We start from the raw sequence: 18,867 nt of genomic DNA, 5'->3' as shown, positions 1-18,867 counted from the left end.
GTATGGTGAGACCTAGTTTGTTTAAAGTCGAGGTCAGGAAACCTTCTGTAAAAGGCCAGATAGTAAATATTTTCAGCTTTGGGGACCACAAAGTCTCTGTTGCAACTGCTCAACTCTGCCATTGAAATGAGAAAACAGCCATAGACAGTATGGAAATGAACTAGCATGACTGTGTTCCAATAAAACTTGATTTATAAAAATAGGCAGTGGGTCAGATTTGGCCCATGAGCTCTAGATTACCAGCTCCTGGTTTATATTACACACGGCCCTCCATTCACTAGGATTTTGAGTGCTATGAAAAGAAAGAGCATGTGGGTCAACCTTTTTAAGACAGTGGAAGTTGGAATGGAGAAGAGGCTTCCCCTTTCTCAGGTGGGCATGGTGCAAGTAAAGCACCCCAGATCACGGGGAGCCACTGGGGTGTGGTATTGCTGGGGGTGTCAGGCACAGAGCTAGGCTCTGGGGGTACAAAGGTAAAAGCACAGTGTGTGCTCATATGGCATTCACAATCCGGTGGGTAGAGGAGACAAGTGAAAAAGACAAAGTGCAGTGAGTTATGTTCCAGAGCAAACAAATAACCCTGGAATATGGGAACCTGAAAAAAAGTGGGGGTTAGAGGGGTCATGGCAGCCTATAGGAATAGGTGACCCCTGAACGGAATCTAGAAGGATGTGTGGCTGTTAGCAGTGGGAGCAGCATATGCAGAGACCTAAAGGTGTGGGAATATGACAGGTTGGTTTTCTGTCATGTCTTAATATACACTTATGTTAATAATGTCATCTTTAGTGGTGTTTATGGTGGGTAGGTCTGTGAGGGCGTGCAGTAGGGAAAGATGAGGCTGGGGCGTTGAAGCCAGCATAGAATCCCAGGGTAAATTGTTTGTCCTTTCATGTCAGCTGTCTGTGTGTCTTTCATGTCAGGTGTCCTGTGCTCCTTCTAGCAAGGCCTCCCTTGGCTGTGTATCCCACTGAGCTGGCCTGGCTGAGCTGGCAAGTGATGGTGCACAGGTTTGAAATGCAGCTGCTATCATAGAAAGCTCAGTTTTTCAAGGAGGTGGTTTTTGAAACACGATCATAAGGGCATGCTAATCATTGCACCCAATTCCTTGTTTTTTTGACTTTTTAAGAGTTTATATTTTTGAGGAGAAAGTGATGTTTCATACCTCAAGTGACATTAGTAATAAAAAAGAGCTCATATTTCAGCACTTACTGTGCAATATCTCATGTACTATTCACCATAACCCAGAAGTAGGAACTGATAGTTCCTTCTTTGTAGAGATGAGGAGACCAAGACTTAAGCTATACAGTTTGTCAAAAGTTAGCAACCAGGAAATAGTGTAGCCCACGTTTCAACCCAGTTTAACTGCCTAGAAACCCAGACAGAAAATCCCTACAAGTAGGATTATTTTTATCAGCCTAGACCTCAAATACCTTCACTTTAAAAGTCTCCCATTTCTCTGGCCTCAGACATAATGTTTTATATGGAAAGAACTGACAGGTCCTACTTCTGGGATATTTTTCTTCCAAAAGAAAATATTAGAAAGGATGCACATATTTATTGAAATATAATTGCTTTCAGGTACAAGGAGCCAGGAACTAAAAGAGTATATTCTGTAAACCCAGGGTAAAGGAGAAATTTGTATATGAAGATGAATTCTTTTTATCCAAAGGTAACTTGTGGAAAAAGTTTATAGAGTTAAGAATGAATATTGGCTTCGTCTGAATGCAAATAGCTCATTCTTGGAAATTTCAGACCACTTGCTTAATTAAACCCTTAAGTTATCCAAACCATTGGCATATAACAGACTCTGAAATTTGTTGAGGTCATCATTTTGGTTGTTTGTGTGCTGGACTTTCACGAATTACAGAGTTGGCAAATGACACACTCCTTCATCTCTCTTAAAGAAATTGATAGCCCGCAAAACCTGGTGACCGACGGGGTGACAGAGAACACGGCCACTGTCTCCTGGGACCCAGTGCAGGCCGTGATTGACAGGTACCTGGTGCGCTACACGTCTGCTGATGGAGACTCCGGGGAGGTTCCAGTGGGGAAGGAGAAGAGCAGCACCGTCCTGACTGGCCTGAGGCCGGGTGTGGAGTACACAGTACACGTGTGGGCCCAGAAGGGGGACCAGGAGAGCAGGGAGGCCGACACCAAGGCCCCGACAGGTAATGGAACATGCATCATCACTGTGTCACTGCTAAGCTGATGTCCATCTAGGTTGGTTTTCCTTCTCTGACCTTGGCTGAAAGGGAGGCTCAAGGATGAGCAGGCTGGTATCCTTGCATAGTAAATTGTGTACCCCTTTCTTAAATAGAATGGCTTCTCTTAGAATGCATAGCTTGTTCTGTTTGGTTAAAGACCAAAGCTTGGTCTTTAAACATTGACATTATTGCTCATTGTCATTTGTTCTCTGCCTGTGCACCTGCTTTGTTTTTAATGCCTAAAGCCTTCCCCTTCATAAAGAATAAATATGAAGAAAGCACAAGTAACTATCATGCTGAGGGATGGTTGATCCAAAACCAAATTTTCTTCACTCCTCACTGGTTTAAAACCTTTCTATTAAAGACCTACAATAACAAACCCAAAACAATTAAGAAAATGGTAATAGGAACATACATATCGATAACTACCTTAAATATAAATGGATTAAATGCAACAACCAAAAGACACAGTTGGGCTGAATGGATACAAAAACAAGATCCGTATATATGCTGTCTACAAGAGACCCACTTCAGACCTAGGGACACATACAGACTGAAAGTGAGGGGATGGAAAAAGACATTCCATGCAAATGGAAATCAAGAGAAAGCTGGAGTAGCAATTCTCATATCAGACAAAATAGACTTTAAAATAAAGACTATTCCAAGAGACAAAGAAGGACACTACATAATGATCAAGGGATCAATCCAAGAAGATGATATAACAATTGTAAATATTTATGCGCCCAACATAGGAGCACCTCAATACATAAGGCAAATGCTAACAGCCATAAAAGGGGAAATCGACAGTAACACAATCAGTAGGGGACTTTAACATCCCACTTTCACCAATAAACAGATCATCCAAAATGAAAATAAATATGGAAACACAAGCTTTAAATGATACATTAAACAAGATGGACTTAATTGATATTTACAGGACATTCCATCCAAAAACAACAGAATACACTTTCTTCTCAAGTACTCATGGAACATTCTCCAGGATAGATCATATCTTGAGTCACAAATCAAGCCTTGGTAAATTGAAATCGTATCAAGTATCTTTTCTGACCACAACACTATGAGACTAGATATCAATTACCGGAAAAAATCTGTAAAAAATACAAACACATGGAGGCTACACAATACACTACTTAATAACCAAGAGATCACTGAAGAAATCAAAGAGGAAATCAAAAAATACCTAGAAACAAATGACAATGAAAACATGCAACCCAAAACCTATAGGATGCAGCAAAAGCAGTTCTAAGAGGTAAGTTTATAGCAATACAGTCCTACCTCAAGAAAAAAGAAACATCTCAAATAAGCAATCTAACCTTACACCTAAAGCAATTAGAAAAAGAAGAAGAAAAAACCCCAAAGTTAGTAGAAGGAAAGAAATCATAAAGATCAGATTGGAAAAAAAAGAAATGAAGGAAACAATAGCAAAGATCAATAAAACTAAAAGGTGGTTCTTTGAGAAGATAAACAAAATTGATAAATCATTAGCCAGACTTGTCAAGAAAAAAAGGGAGAAGACTCAAATCAATAAAATTAGAAATGAAAAAGGAGAAGTAACAACTGACACTGCAGAAATACAAAGGATCATGAGAGCTTACTACAAGCACCTAAGGCTTGCTAAAATGGACAACCTGGAAGAAATGGACAAATTCTTAGAAAAGCACAACCTTCCAAGACTGAACCAGGAAGAAATAGAAAATATAAACAGAACAATCACAAGCACTGCAATTGAGACTGTGATTAAAAATCTTCCAACAAACAAAAACCCAGGACCAGATGGCTTCACAGGTAAATTCTATCAAATATTTAGAGAAGAGCTAACACTTATCCTTCTCAAACTGTTCCAAGATATAGCAGAGGGAGAAATACTCCCAAACTCATTCTATGAGGCCACCACCACCCTGATACCAAAACCAGACAAAGATGTCACAAAGAAAGAGAACTATAGGCCAATGTCACTGATGAACATAGATGCAAAAATCCTCAATAGAATACTAGCAACAGAATCCAACAGCACATTAGAAGGATCATACACCATGATCAAGTGGGGTTTATCCCAGGAATGCAAGGTTTCTTCAATATACGCAAATCAATCAACGTGATAAACCATATTAGCAAATTGAAGGAGAAAAACCATATGATCATCTCAATAGATGCGGAAAAAGCTTTCGACAAAATTCAACACCCATTTATGATAAAAACCCTCCAGAAAGTAGGCATAGAGGGAACTTACCTCAACATAATAAAGGTCATATATGACAGACCCATAGCCAACATCATTTAAATGGTGAAAAACTGAAACCATTTCCTCTAAGATCATGAACAAGACAAGGCTGTGCACTCTCACCACTATTATTCAACATAGTTTTGGAAGTTTTAGCCACAACAATCATAGAAGAAAAAGAAATAAATGGAATCCAAATCAGAAAAGAAGAAGTAAAGCTGTCACTGTTTGAAGATGACATGATACTATACATAGAGAATCCTAAAGAGGCTACCAGAAAACTACTGGAGCTAATCAATGAGTTTGGTAAAGTAGCAGGATACAAAATTAATGCACAGAAATATCTTGCAGTCCTGTACACATTCATCATTTTTCAATGATGAAAAATCTGAAAGAGAAATTAAGGAAACACTCCCATTTACCATTGCAACAAGAATAATAAAATACCTAGGAATAAACCTACCTAAGGAGACAAAAGAGCTGTATGCAGAAAACTGTAAGACACTGATGAAAGAAATTAAAGATGGTACAGACAGATGGAGAGGTATACCATGTTCTTGGATTGGAAGAATAAACAATGTGAAAATGATTATACTACCCAAAGCAGTCTACAGATTCAGTGCAATCCCTATCAAACTACCAATGACATTTTTCACAGAACTAGAACAAAAAATTTCAAAATATATATGGAAACACTAAAGACCCTGAATAGCCAAAGCAATCTTGAGAAAGAAAAACGGAGCTGGAAGAATCAGGCTCCCTGACTTCAGAGTATACTACAAAGCTACAGTAATCAAGACAGTATGGTACTGGCACAAAAACAGAAATATATATCAATGGAACAGGATACAAAGCCCAGAGAAAAACCCATGCACATATGGTCACCTTATCTTTGATAAAGGAGGCAAGAATATACAATGGAGAAAAGACAGCCTCTTCAATAAGTGGTGCTGGGCAAACTGGACAGCTACATGGAAAAGAATGAAATTAGAACATTCCCCAACACCATACACAAAAAAAAAACTCAAAACGGATTAAAGACCTAAATGTAAGGGCAGACACTGTAAAACTCTAGAGGAAAACATAGGCAGAACACTCTATGACATAAATCACAGCAAGATCCTTTTTGACCCACCTCCTAGAGAAATGGAAATAAAAACAAAAACAAATGGGACCTAATGAAACTTAAAAGCTTTTGCACAGCAAAGGACACCATAAGACGAAAAGACAACCCTCAGAATGGAAGAAAATATTTGCAAACGAAGCAATGGACAAAGGATTAATATCCAAAATATACAAGCAGCTCATGCAGCTCAAATCAAAAAACAAACAACCCAGTCCAAAAGTGGGCAGAAGACCTAAATAGACATTTCTCCAGAGAAGATATACAGATTGCCAATAAACAGATGAAAAGATGCTGAACATCACTAATCATTAGAGAAATGCAAATTAACACTACAGTGAGGTATCATCTCACACTGGTCAGAATGGCTATCATCAAAAATCTACAAACAATAAATGCTGGTGAGGGTGTGGAGAAAAGGGAACCTTCTTGCACAGTTTGTGGGAATGTAAATTGATACAGCCACTATGGAGAACAGTATAGAGGTTCCTTAAAAAACTAAAAATAGAACTACCATATGACCCAGCAATCCCACTACTAGGCATATACCCTGAGAAAACCATGATTCAAAAAGAATCATGTACCATAGTGTTCATTGCAGCTCTATTTACAATAGCCAAGACATGGAAGCAACCTAAGTGTCCATTGACAGATGAATGGATAAAGAAGATGTGGCACATATATACAATGGAATATTACTCAGCCGTAAAAAGAAATGAAATTGAGTTATTTGTAGTGAGGTGGATGGACCTAGAGACTGTCATACAGAATGAAGTAAGTCAGAAAGAGAAAAACAAATACCATATGCTAACACATATATATGGAATCTACAAAAAAAAAAAAAAGGTTCTGAAGAATCTTGGGCCAGGACAGGAATAAAGGCGCAGATGTAGAGAATGGACTTGAGGACACGGGGAGAAGGAAGGGTAAACTGGGACGAAGTGAGAGAGTAGCATTGACATATATACACTACCAAATGTAAAATAGATAGCTAGTGGGAAGCAGCCGCATAGCACAGGGAGATCAGCTCGGTGCTTTGTGTCCACCTAGAGGGGTGGGATAGGGAGGGTGGGAGGGAGGGAGATGCAAGAGGGAGGAGATATGGGGATATATGTATATGTATGGCTGATTCAATTTGTTATACAGCAGAAACTAACACACCATTGTAAAGCAATTGTACTCCAATAAAGATGTTAAATAAATAAATAAAGCCTTTCTGTGGTGCTTATTTTTGTTTCTGCTCTTTGGATGAGCGTTTTATGCAGAAATTATAACGTTTTATTAGCTCAAACTAAGCAAATGTCTAGTCACTTTTAGCATCCAGTATGTATCATTTTAGTAATTAAGATATGTACATCCATGTACTTGTACATACTTTATGTAACTTTAAACCTGCTCCTCTCCATCAGCTTGGGCCATTTGTGGGCTAACTGCCTGCCGTTGAAGGGGGCGTGCTCGGCTTCTCTTGTATTTCCAGTCCATTCTTTAAGCACCGTCCTTCCAGAGTGCTAACTCGAGTTCCTGACCCATTTATGTTTGGTACGTGGGAGGTAAGGGGTGTCGGGAGGAGGAGAGGTGAGGGATCTTGCTTGACAGTAATAGTCACAGCTGGCTTGGGTCTGTCATGGGGCCTAACAAGGGTTAAACCTAACTTTTCCTTCATGGAACACTTCCTTGTGTTCTTCAGAGACACCTCATCTGTCCTCTTTCACTGTAGTGATTCTGTAGATACATGCATGTCTCCTACTGGTCTCCTACTCCCCTCTGCCCATACATCTGGGGGTGCCCTCCAGTGCCCTTCTCTGGTGAGGCATGAGGTGAGCCCACCTCACCCCTCTGGGTGATCCTGTTGGACAGCTTCTAAAACAGTCCCAGGTGGGCTTTCCTTTCTTCGGCCCACATCTGGTCCATGGGGAACACACACGCATCCTTTGTCCATGCAACCAGATGTATGGGTCTGTTGCAATGCTGCAGCCTCTTGTTGCTCTGCAGCAGCACAACCAGCTGTTTTCTCACCTCTCAGATATTTTAGGCACATGTCAGACACCAGCCCACGGTGTTCCCCAAGCTTTGGGCAGGGTTTCTCAACTTTGGCACTGTTGATAATTCTTTGTTGCAGGGGTCTGTCTTGTGCATTGTAGGATGTTTAGCTGCATCCCTGTCCTCTCCATTTGATGCCATGAGCCTCCCCATTCCACACTGAACTGAGAGAACCAAAAATATCTTCAGACATTGCTGATCACCCCTGGTTGAGAACTTTTGCTCTGGAGTATATATAAGCAGCTCTGTAAGTGATCCCATTGCAACTGCTTATTCGAGGCTTGGTTCTCACCCATGGGACTCACGGTATAACTCCCTCCAAAGAAATCCACTCTTTTAACTCCCACCTGTTTGTACTCTCCAGCCTCTTTCATAGTCTGGAGTTGGTTGGTCAATCAAAGGCCACAAAACTGTTGGTCCTGCCTTGGCTGTGGGCCCTCAGGTTGGAAAGTAAATACCAATTTTCTTGGGGGTCACAGCCTAAACCAAGATAAGAATAGTCCCACTTGAACATACTGTTGCATATATGTGATAGGACCTTAGGGTAATGGCTTTTGCAGTGAACTATAGGCATACCTCAGAGATGTCGTGAGTTCGCTTCCAGACGAACACAATAAAGTGAACATCACAATGTAGAAAATCACTTGAAATTTTTGTTTCCCAGTACATATAAAAGTTGCGTTTACATTGCACTGTATCTGTTAAGTGTGCCATAGTGTTATGTCTAAAAAAGCTTAATTTAAAAATATTTTATTGCTAAGAAATGTTAATCATCATGTAAGCCTTCAGCAAATTGTAGTAACATCAAAGATCACTGGTCACAGATTACCATAACAAATAAAATAATAATGAAAAAGTTTGAAATATTATGGGAATTACCAAAATGTGACACAGAGACACAAAGTGAGCCAATGCTATTGGCACATGCAGAATGGTGCCAGTAGCCTTGCTGGATACAGGATTGCCACAAACTCTCAATTTGTAAAAAGTGCAATGTCTTTGATGCATAATAAAGAGAAGCACAGTAAAATGAGGTATGCCTGTATGTGGAACAAAGAAACGCTATTATTTTCTTGGTGAATACATATTCTAACACCTTCCCTGTGTGTAGTATGGAGGAACATAATCCTGTACATTCATAAAATATCAACAAACTGATATCATCTAAAATAGCTTATGGTCTTTGGGCATCCACTCTGTGCCAGGAGCTGTCATAAGGGGCATGTTATTAACTCACATAATACCCATCTCTACAGGGTATACACTAATATTATTTCTGCCTGCCTTTTTTTCCTATAAGCACTGTGATACTTTAATATTTTCAAGGCCCCTTTCTTCTTATTTATTTGTTTATTTATTTATCTTTGGCTGCATTGGGCCTTCATTGCTGTGCACGGGCTTTCTCTAGTTGCAGCGAGTGGGGGCTACTCTTCGTTGCGGTGCGCAGGCTTCTCATTGCGGTGGCTTCTCTTGTAGCAGAGCACGGGCTCTAGGCACACAGGCTTCAGTAGTTGTGGCATGCAGGCTCAGTAGTTGTGGTGCCCAGGCTTACTTGCTCCGCAGCATGTGGGATCTTCCCGGACCAGGGCTCGAACCCGTGTTCCCTGCATTGGCAGGCGGATTCTTAACCACTGCACCACCAGGGAAGCCCTCAAGGCCCCTTTCTACATGACATTTTTTGTCTTGGTTTTCAGAACTACTCAGAGAGATATGTACAATAACTATTAACAGCTCAATGTTACGAATGTGGAGAAGTGAAGTGCCTTGCCCAAGTTCACAAAACAAGTTAGTAATGTTTGAAATGAGATGCATGCATGGAACATTAGTTCTCGAAGGAATCTTGGAGTCCATCCAACCTGAAGTCCAGATTTACAGATCAAGAAGCTGAAGCCCAGCCAGAGGCAGCAGAGTTGTCCAGGGCCACAGCTCTTCTGACTCTGGTCCTACTGTTCATTCTGCTGTCCTGTTCTGCCGCCTTGAAAACCCACAAGTCCAGATGTAGAAAGAGGTCTACACCCATGAAAAAACTGAAAACTGACACGTGAGATAGGAAGATTCTAAGAAGAGGAAGCTGCCCCAGCCCAAACAGCATGGCCACAAGATCTCACTCTAGTAATAGTGTTTATTGATCCTCATTTTCCTTTCAGACATTGACAGCCCCAAAAACCTGGTGACCGACCAAGTGACAGAGAACACGGCCACCGTCTCCTGGGACCCAGTGCAGGCCGTGATTGACAGGTACCTGGTGCACTACACCTCTGCTGAAGGAGACTCCGGGGAGGTCCTGGTGGGGAAGGAGCAGAGCAGCGCCGTCCTGACGGGCCTGAGGCCGGGTGTGGAGTACACGGTGCACGTGTGGGCCCAGAAGGGGGACCGGAAGAGCAGGAAGGCCGACACCATGGCCCTGACAGGTAACGGGAGAGAAGAGAAAAGCAAAGTAGGGTGTTTACTGTGTGCTGATCTACTACTGTTGAATTATGGCACTGCTGCTTTTGTGGCCCATGACCTCAAGGACTGTAGACTATTTTAGGAGAGTTTGCTGTAAAAAAAACTCTGTTCACCTAAAGAAAGAACAAAGCACAGTTATGGGCTCAGTACTGAGCAGTTCCAGGAATGTCTTAAAACTGTTTTCCAAAGCCTGTGTTTTTAATCAGTTATGGGAAATCATAGGGAATTAGGTAAAGCCAATATAAAATTCTTAAAAACACTGGGTTAAAGTACTTTTTTGTGGCAAGTTGTTTTATTTTTTACTTAATATATGGTGCTTAGTTTAAAGGAACAAGTGTTACCCTTGGCAGCTGGAGCTCTGTGTTCATTTCAACATGTAGCTAAATTATTATTATTATTTTTTTTGCGGTACACGGGCCTCTCACTGTTGTGGCCTCTCCCGTCGCGGAGCACAGGCTCCAGATGCGCAGGCTCAGCGGCCATGGCTCACGGGCCCAGGCGCTCCACGGTATGTGGGATCTTCCCAGACCGGGGCACGAACCCGTGTGCCCTGCATCGGCAGGCAGACTCTCAACCACTGTGCCACCAGGGAAGCCCCATGTAGCTAAATTTTAATGAATATTTATAAGTGCCAGGCCTCGGCTACAGCAGTGAACAAAATAAATACGTTTCCTACTCTCTTGAAGTCCAGTGGGAAAGACAATCAACAAGCAAACACATTTATAAGTATAAATTATAATAAGTTCTATGAACAAGATAAACATGGTGTAGGTGTAGAGAATAACAGGGCAAGGATGGAATGGGGGAGCAATAGTTAAGATACACATTGACAGAAACACGCAAATAACCGTGGCTTAAATAAGAAAGAAGTTTATTTCTCTCTTGTGGAATGGTCAGCGTGTAAGGGACCAAGGCTGATAGGGTATCTCCATGGTACAGGAGACCTATGCTCCTTCCGTATTGTTGCTCAGCCATTCCTAGGGAGTTGCCTGCATCTACATGGTCATCACCTATCCTCACTCCAACCAGTGGAAAGGGGTAATGGAAAGGGAAGAGCATGACTGCACTGCACACATCACTTCTCACATTCCACCGGCCAGATCCAAGACACAGTGCCAGACCTCAGTACAAGGGGGGGCTGGGAAATGAAGTCTTTAGCTGGAGGGCTGTGTGCCCAGCTTACAGTTCTGTTCTACTATCCCACCCAAAACAGTGGCCACTCGCTACATGTGGCTCTTTAAATTTTTTTTTTTTTTTTGCGGTACGCGGGCCTCTCACTGTTGTGGCCTCTCCCATTGCGCAGCACAGGCTCCAGACGCGCAGGCTCAGCAGCCATGGCTCACGGGCCCAGCCGCTCCGCGGCATGTGGGATCTTCCCGGACTGGGGCACGAACCCATGTCCCCTGCATCGGCAGGTGGACTCTCAACCACTGCGCCACCAGGGAAGCTCTAAATTTTAATTAATTAACAAAAATTTAAAAATTATTCCCTCAATGATACTAGCCACATTTCCAATAGTCAGTAGCCACATGTGACTAATTGCTACTGTATTGGGCAGTACAGATTATGGACTATTCCCATCGTTGCAGAGAGATCTGTTGGGCAGTGTGCTTGCAGAGGAAGGGGAGAATGTGTATGGGGGAAAACTAGCCATTTTGGGAAGAATATGTGTGATGGTCCTGAGCTGGAACAGCATGAGATGGTTGAAGAACTGAAAGGAGGCTGGTGTTGCTGGAGCATTGAGGATGGGAGAGAGAGTGGCATGAGACGATGGGGGAAGGAAGAAGGGTCAGATCATACAAGACCACACGGTGCTTCAAAGAGGGAGCGTGCTACACTTATTAGAAGAAGAGTGGCATGATGCGATATTCATTGTTAAACAGTTATTCACGCCAGAGGAGAATAAATGGAAGAGATGGTAAGTGTAGAAGGGGGAAGTTTAATAAAGTCGGGGGAGAGGTGGTGATGACTTGGACAAGTGTGATGGCAGTAGGGATGAGAAAAGGGGATATCTGGGCACATATTTGGGAGGCATAAATGACAGTATTTGTTGATGGATGAGGTGTGGGACAGGAAGAAAGTGAGGGACCAAGTATGACCTGTGTTCTGACTTGAGTAACATGGATGATTGGGGCTTCATTTTCTGAGCGATAAATAGGTTTGAGGAGGAACGTTAAGACGTTTAGATATTTGAGTTTGAGATACTCATGAGATTCCTTGGTTAATTGAGTGACTTATTTATTGATTCAACAAGTATTTATTGAGTGTCTAATACATGCTAGGCAATGTGGTGGATATGCTGTTGTAGATACAAGTCAAGGGCTCAGAGTTGATACATACTGGGGAGCTGTGAGCATCTGGCTGGGATTGAAAGCTGTGGACATGGGTGAGATCACCTGTAGGGAGAGAGGAAGAGAGGAAACCTTGGGCACCCTGACATTTCAGGCTGCTGATGAAGGAGACTGAAGAGGAGGAGTTAGGGGTTAGGAAAAACCCAGGGGAGTGTGTAGTCATGAAAGCCAAGAGCCGAGAGTGTTTCAAGGCAGAGGGAGTGGCTCAGCTCTGACAAATGCTGCTCAAAGGTCGAGCAACGCGAGGATGGCAAGTGTCCATAGGATTTGGCAACATGGAGTTGTTGGTGACCTAGACTAGCAGTTGTAGTGCTGTGCTGTAGAAAATGCCAAGCTTCATTGAGCTGAGGAGTGAATGGGAGGAGTGGAGTGAATCTGAGATATGCAGACGGTTCTCCTGAGAAGCTTGTCAGTTGAGCAGGGGGATGAGAGATCTAGAGCTTGTTTGTCTGGGAATAATGGTAGAGGAGGAGAGATTGATGCTGCAGCTAAGAGGGTAGGTGAAAGGGAACAAAGGCCTTGAGAAGGTGGGAGGGCTCAAAATTCAGAGGAAACTCGTCTAGGTTTTAACACAAGAAAACAGTTGGATCTTGGAGTCTTCATTTCGCTGGGTCTCCCTTCTCCTCCCCTTTTATACAAGAGAAGAAGCTTGAAAGATGTAACTTCTCAGCTCTCAAATTCTGTGAAACAAAATAGCTAGATACCATGGAGATAACAAAAGAGGTTGTTTCAGTCTCCATTTGGGTGGCTTATCTTGTTGCTGAGGAGATTTTTATCACGTGGGAACTAGAAGGACAGAAAATTTCCATGTTGATAAATTTGGAGAAGATCTAATTCCTTCCTGTTATAATATCCAATGGCTTGTTTCCCTGGAAAATGTTTTCAATGGAATTGTATCGTTAATAAATATAACGTGAATGATGATGAGGAGGTGGGATGTCCCCGCTTGGCTCTAAAATTCAGCCTTTCCTTTTTAAAAAGAAATCGACAGCCCCCAAAACCTGGTGACCGACCAGGTGACAGAGAACACGGCCACCATCTCGTGGGACCCAGTGCAGGCCGTGATTGACAGGTACCTGGTGCACTACACCTCTGCTGACGGAGACTCCGGGGAGGTTCCGGTGGGGAAGGAGCAGAGCGGCGCCGTCCTGACGGGCCTGAGGCCGGGCGTGGAGTACACGGTGCACGTGTGGGCCCAGAAGGGGGACCGGGAGAGCAGGAAGGCCGACACCAAGGCTCCAACAGGTAATGGAGCATTGTTCTTTGAAAATGTAAGCCCTGTTATACTGTCTATGGCAGGTCAAGTTTTGTTTTTCTGTTCTAAAACTGGCAGAATTGATGATTTATGGAAGAGCAGGATGGTAGACTCCTGTCAAACCACACACCAACCCTCACTCTGTTTTTACACATTATGTCATAATGAAGAGCTCATACTTGGCCTTGCACTTTGATCTTGTGAAGGTAAATGGTGATTGGTTTTATCCACCGACCGTTCCTCCAATTGTATATTTCCTTTGTGATCAATCATTAAATATTTCCTCTTGAAAGGGAAGAAATAAAAAGAAACCACATGTTGGGATCTGTGAGCTAAGTACTTTAGGAAAATGGCTTTTGCTGTAATCTCTTTGGAACAGGGAGGTGTTATTGCTGTCTTAGTGGATAAATCCTCTTTGAGTACTGTGTGCTCTGTTCTGAGGATCCTAAGCTTGCATTTTTATACAGTAACGGTTCATACTTTGTAAAGTTCTTTCATCTCTGTTTCCTCATTTTTTAAGAACAGACTTATTGAGTTATAATTTACATACTATGAAATCTACCCTTTTAAAGTGTGTAATTCAGTCATTTTTAGTATGTGCAGAGTAGTGCAACCATCACCACTGTCTAATTCAGAATATTTTCATCACCCCAGAAGCTAACCCCGTACCATTAGCAGTCTGTCCCATCCCTACTTCCCCCAGCCTTAGGAAACTACTACTTTCTATCTCTAGAGATTTCCTTATTCTGGACATTTCATATAAATAGATTCATATAATATGTGGCCTTTTGTGACTGGCTTCATTCACTAAGCATAATATTTTCAAGGTTCATCCATGTTGTAGCTTGTGTCAACATTTCACTTTATTGCTGAATAATATTCCATTATATGGTTATAATACATTTTGTTTATCCATTTGTCAGTTTATGAGCATTTGGGTTGTTTCCACTTTTTGGCTATTATAAATAATGACGCTACAAGTTTTTGTGTACAAATTTTTGTATGGCCATATGTTTTCAATTCTTCTGGCTATATACTTTGGAGTGGAATCCTGGGCCATATGGTAATTCTATGTTTAACTGTTTGAGGAGCTGCCAAATGGTTTCCAGAGCGGTGGCACTATTTTACATTCCTACCAGCAAGGAATGAGAATTATATTCCTCATTTAGTTGGTACTCAGAGGACTTTGTTGGGATGGGTAGAGCAAGAATCAATATGCCCATTTTACAGTTGAGAAACCTCAGATACAGAGAAGTGAATGATTTCTACAGTTCACAAAGTTAGCTGATGATTCATGGAGTCAGATTTGTGGAATATTCATGGAATATTATGGTACCTTAAAATCTGTTTGGCAAGGCCCACATTTTACAAATGAGGAGTGGAGACCCAGCCAGAGGCAGCAGAGTTGTCCAGGGCCACCGCTGGCTGATGGCAGAGCTGGGCCTAGTTCCCTGGCTCCAGCCCAAGGCTCCACCTGCTCCTCCACTCTGCCTCTCAGGCTGGGACTGGATTGTAGCTCCTGTGACTCTGACCTAGTGCTCATTCTGCTGTCCTGTGCTGCCGCCTTGAGGATCCAAGAGTCCAGCTGTGGTGAGATCTACGTCCATGAAGCAACTGCAAATCCACAAAGGAGATGGGAAAACCATTAGAACGGAGGCTACCTCACCCAAGAAGCATCGTCTCACTTTTTGGTGCTTATTAATAGTGCACTTTTCCTTTCAGACATTGACAGCCCCCAAAACCTGGTGACCGACCAGGTGACAGAGAACACAGCCACCATCTCCTGGGACCCGGTGCAGGCCATCATCGACAGGTACCTAGTGCACTACACCTCTGCTGAAGGAGACTCCGGGGAGGTCCCGGTGGGGAAGGAACAGAGCAGCGCCGTCCTGACGGGCCTGAGGCCGGGCGTGGAGTACACGGTGCACGTGTGGGCCCAGAAGGGGGACCGGGAGAGCAGGAAGGCCAACACCACGACCCCGACAGGTAATGGAGCATCTTTCTTCGGGAACATAAGCCCTGTCCTGTTACGCCTACGGCTGGTCATGTTTTGTTTTCCTGAACTCACACTGGCAGAGTTGATGATTTATTGAAGAGCATGACGGTGTTCCTTCATCATAGACTACAAGCCATCTCTTATTTCCCTTTAACTTTACAAGTCAGGTCCACCTGGCAGTCTCCAAGCTACAAGTCTGCCATGACTGCATGGTATGTCCAGCCACTGTTCCTCTGAATGTGTGAATCTTTTGTTCAGTATTGAGGGTCTCCTATTGAGTTTGTGATTGGAAACAGGAAATGAATTGAAATGTCATTAATATTAATCATAATATGTTCAAAATTCAACTTCAAAAAAGTAGACTTTATATCCACCAGAGTGAGTAGTTGTATGTGGTTTACTTTACTGTAAATGAATCATATGATAATTCTAGTTTGGAGGATAAGAGTAATTTCTATGTTATGCTCTTTTTCTTAATTGAAGTATAGTTGATTTACAATATTGTGTTTTTTTCAGGTATAATTTCTAGGTTATATTCTCATTTTATTGTGAAAGAGATGTATGATCATATTTCTGTACCATGATTTAGCCAGCAAACCATCATTACAAGTGAATCTATATATGCTAAAGGATATTAAAACTCGATTTTAATTTTGCTGATTTGTTTAACAACACATATTGAGCATTTTCCATGGGCCCTTTTCCTTACTAGGCAGTGGGAACCCCGAGGGAGTAGAATACAGCCCTCTTCCTCTGGGAGCTTACATTTGCACCTGGCTAGTAGAATCTTCTTGTATGAAATGGGAGGTCTTCATTGACATGATGCTAGAAACAAAATTATCAATATTAGCTGCTTGTGGTCTTCTTGAACTGGACCCCGCACCCTGCCTGGTCCCATGCCTTACATCTAGTGGGTGTTTTGACGTATGCTTATTAAACGAAAAAAGAAATTTGTTTTGCTAAACTCTTGGTAGAGGTAAGAGTATAGATGCTTAGACTTTGGTCTACTGTGCCTTCTCTTTGAGGAGTCAAAGTCTTCCTGGGGAGAGAAGACATATGTCCATGATGCAGTTAGAGCATGCAAGATGGAAAAACCACAAAACATGAAAGGGTGTCACCCCAAGAAAAATGGCTGTGAGCTTCCGCACTCTGGGGCCTATAAATAGTGCATACTGATCAGCATTTTTCCTTTCAGACATTGACAGCCCCAAAAACCTGGTGACCGACCAGGTGACAGAGAACACGGCCACCATCTCCTGGGACCCGGTGCACGCCGTGATTGACAGGTACCTGGTGCGCTACACCTCTGCTGAAGGAGACTCCGGGGAGGTCCCGGTGGGGAAGGAGCAGAGCGGCGCCGTCCTGACGGGCCTGAGGCCGGGCGTGGAGTACACGGTGCACGTGTGGGCCCAGAAGGGGGACCGGGAGAGCAGGAAGGCCGACACCACGGCCCCGACAGGTACTGTCAGGGACGACGGGGAGGCATCAAACTCTTCACTCCTATCAGGAAACAGTCTTCCTCCACATCGGCTGGGGAGGGGAGCAGGGAACACAGGTTTTCACCTGTGGGCATTCTTCAAAGTGCTTCCCTTTTCACCTTTTTAAGGTAATGTATGTTGACAGGACAGTTCAGATGAAGATGAAAGAGTGTAGAGGAAGTGCTGTGAAAGTAAGACTGTGTAACTCTTCAAGATGGATGTGCAAAAGGTAGCCTCCCTTCCTACCCCGCCTCACCCAGCCCAGCTCCCAGACTCTCTGCCCTGGCTATGAGAACCTGGCTGGGCCTCCGTTTAGGGAGGAGGGAGGCAAGGAGCCTCTTCTGCTTCCATCTCCAGACTGGGGGCAGTGGTTAAACATCTTCATCCCCTTACTACAGTAGGCGACCAATGGGGCCTGGACTGCTTGTCTTTTCTGTGCGTGATGAGGCCCCTGGTGTCGCCGAGCATCACCACGATCAGGCCTCAGAGGGACCTGACGGGATCACTGAGCCCACCCTGACATCCGTGGGCCTCTTTAAACAGTCTGGGCAAGGCCTGGGCCGTCCCCTGTGTGGCCGAGTACGCCATGCGTGGCCACTGGCATTAGAGGTGCCTTGATTCCTTTATTATTTTTGTTAGTTGCAATGAACAGAAGTTTTTAATCAAAAAAGTAATACATGCTGACAGTAAAATTTTTCAAACTAAACAAAGATATGTAGAAAGAAAAACTCTTGTCCACATCCCAGTGCTGACATCCAGTGCCTCTCTCCCAAGGCAATCAGCACCTTCCTCCTTCCTTCTCCCCTCCCCTTCCCTCCATTCCTCCTTCCCCTCTCTCTCTGTCTTCCTGTCTCTTCTTCTTTCCTTTATTCCTTCCTTCCACTCTTCCTTCTTCCTCTTCTCTTTGCTTCACTTTCCCCATTTTTAAAGACAAAAATAGTTCCTCTTTCTACTTTGCAGAAATGTGGAAATAACTAAGACGACATCTGAAGTTCATAACCCAGGGATGGGTGGGCAGTCAAAGAGGTGGCAGAAGCCAACTTGAGATATTTAAATAGTTAAGGTTTTGCTTTGATTTTGAAAGCAGGAAATTCAGTTTTTCCGTGTGATGGATGGAAGAAAATCCATACCAGATATTATGTTTTAGAAAGTCACACTAAGCTGATGTTACAGAAGCTCAAAATTTGTCAAAATATCCTAATTCAAAGCAATAGCTGCCTGATTTCTATTAAACTACTGCAATCCAGTTCTCAGCTGAAATGCTACTGGGTAGAAAATAGCTTGGAGACAACTTTTTTGGAAACTTCTAAATTAAAATCACCTCCTATGATAATGATTTTTCAAAATGGAAATTTCCATTTATATCTTGTTTGGTTAAAAGAATCTGACCAATTATTGTGGTGTTGACTAGAATTTTTGCTGAGATTTAGTTTTCCTGGTCTGCAGTGCACACACGCACCCACACTTTCCCTCTGGTGTTTGAGTGGGAAAGTGCATAGGAGCCAGAAGAAATCTCTGGTTTTCCTACATCTCTACTACCCTTTCTTCCTTTCTCTCCTCCTTTATACAAGCACCTTCCCCGCTTCCCCATTCTGTACAGGGTATGCATCTTAGACTGCATACTTAGTTATATAAGGCATAGAACTTTATTTATTTATTTAATTTTTTATTTTTGGCTATGCCACCATGGGGCTTGTGGGGATCTTAGTTCCCTGACCAGGGATCAAACC

The 18,867-nt window shown here is 42.9% G+C and overlaps 1 protein-coding gene across 1 annotated transcript in view; it reads left to right on the top strand.

Annotated features, from left to right (window-relative positions):
* Window positions 1-18,867, top strand: part of TNN (tenascin N) — a 52,505-nt gene that overhangs the window by 19,503 nt on the left and 14,135 nt on the right. The window contains exons 7-11 of the mRNA XM_060142174.1: window positions 1,905-2,168; window positions 9,757-10,020; window positions 13,390-13,653; window positions 15,386-15,649; window positions 16,855-17,118. Of these exons, the coding sequence (XP_059998157.1) occupies window positions 1,905-2,168; window positions 9,757-10,020; window positions 13,390-13,653; window positions 15,386-15,649; window positions 16,855-17,118 (1,320 nt within the window). The remainder of the gene's footprint in view (window positions 1-1,904; window positions 2,169-9,756; window positions 10,021-13,389; window positions 13,654-15,385; window positions 15,650-16,854; window positions 17,119-18,867) is intronic.

This window comes from Lagenorhynchus albirostris, chromosome 2, assembly GCF_949774975.1.
Source record: "Lagenorhynchus albirostris chromosome 2, mLagAlb1.1, whole genome shotgun sequence".
Lineage (NCBI taxonomy): Eukaryota > Metazoa > Chordata > Mammalia > Artiodactyla > Delphinidae > Lagenorhynchus > Lagenorhynchus albirostris.
Note: the sequence above shows the minus strand (reverse complement) of the source record. Positions and strands in the feature narration are given on the sequence as shown.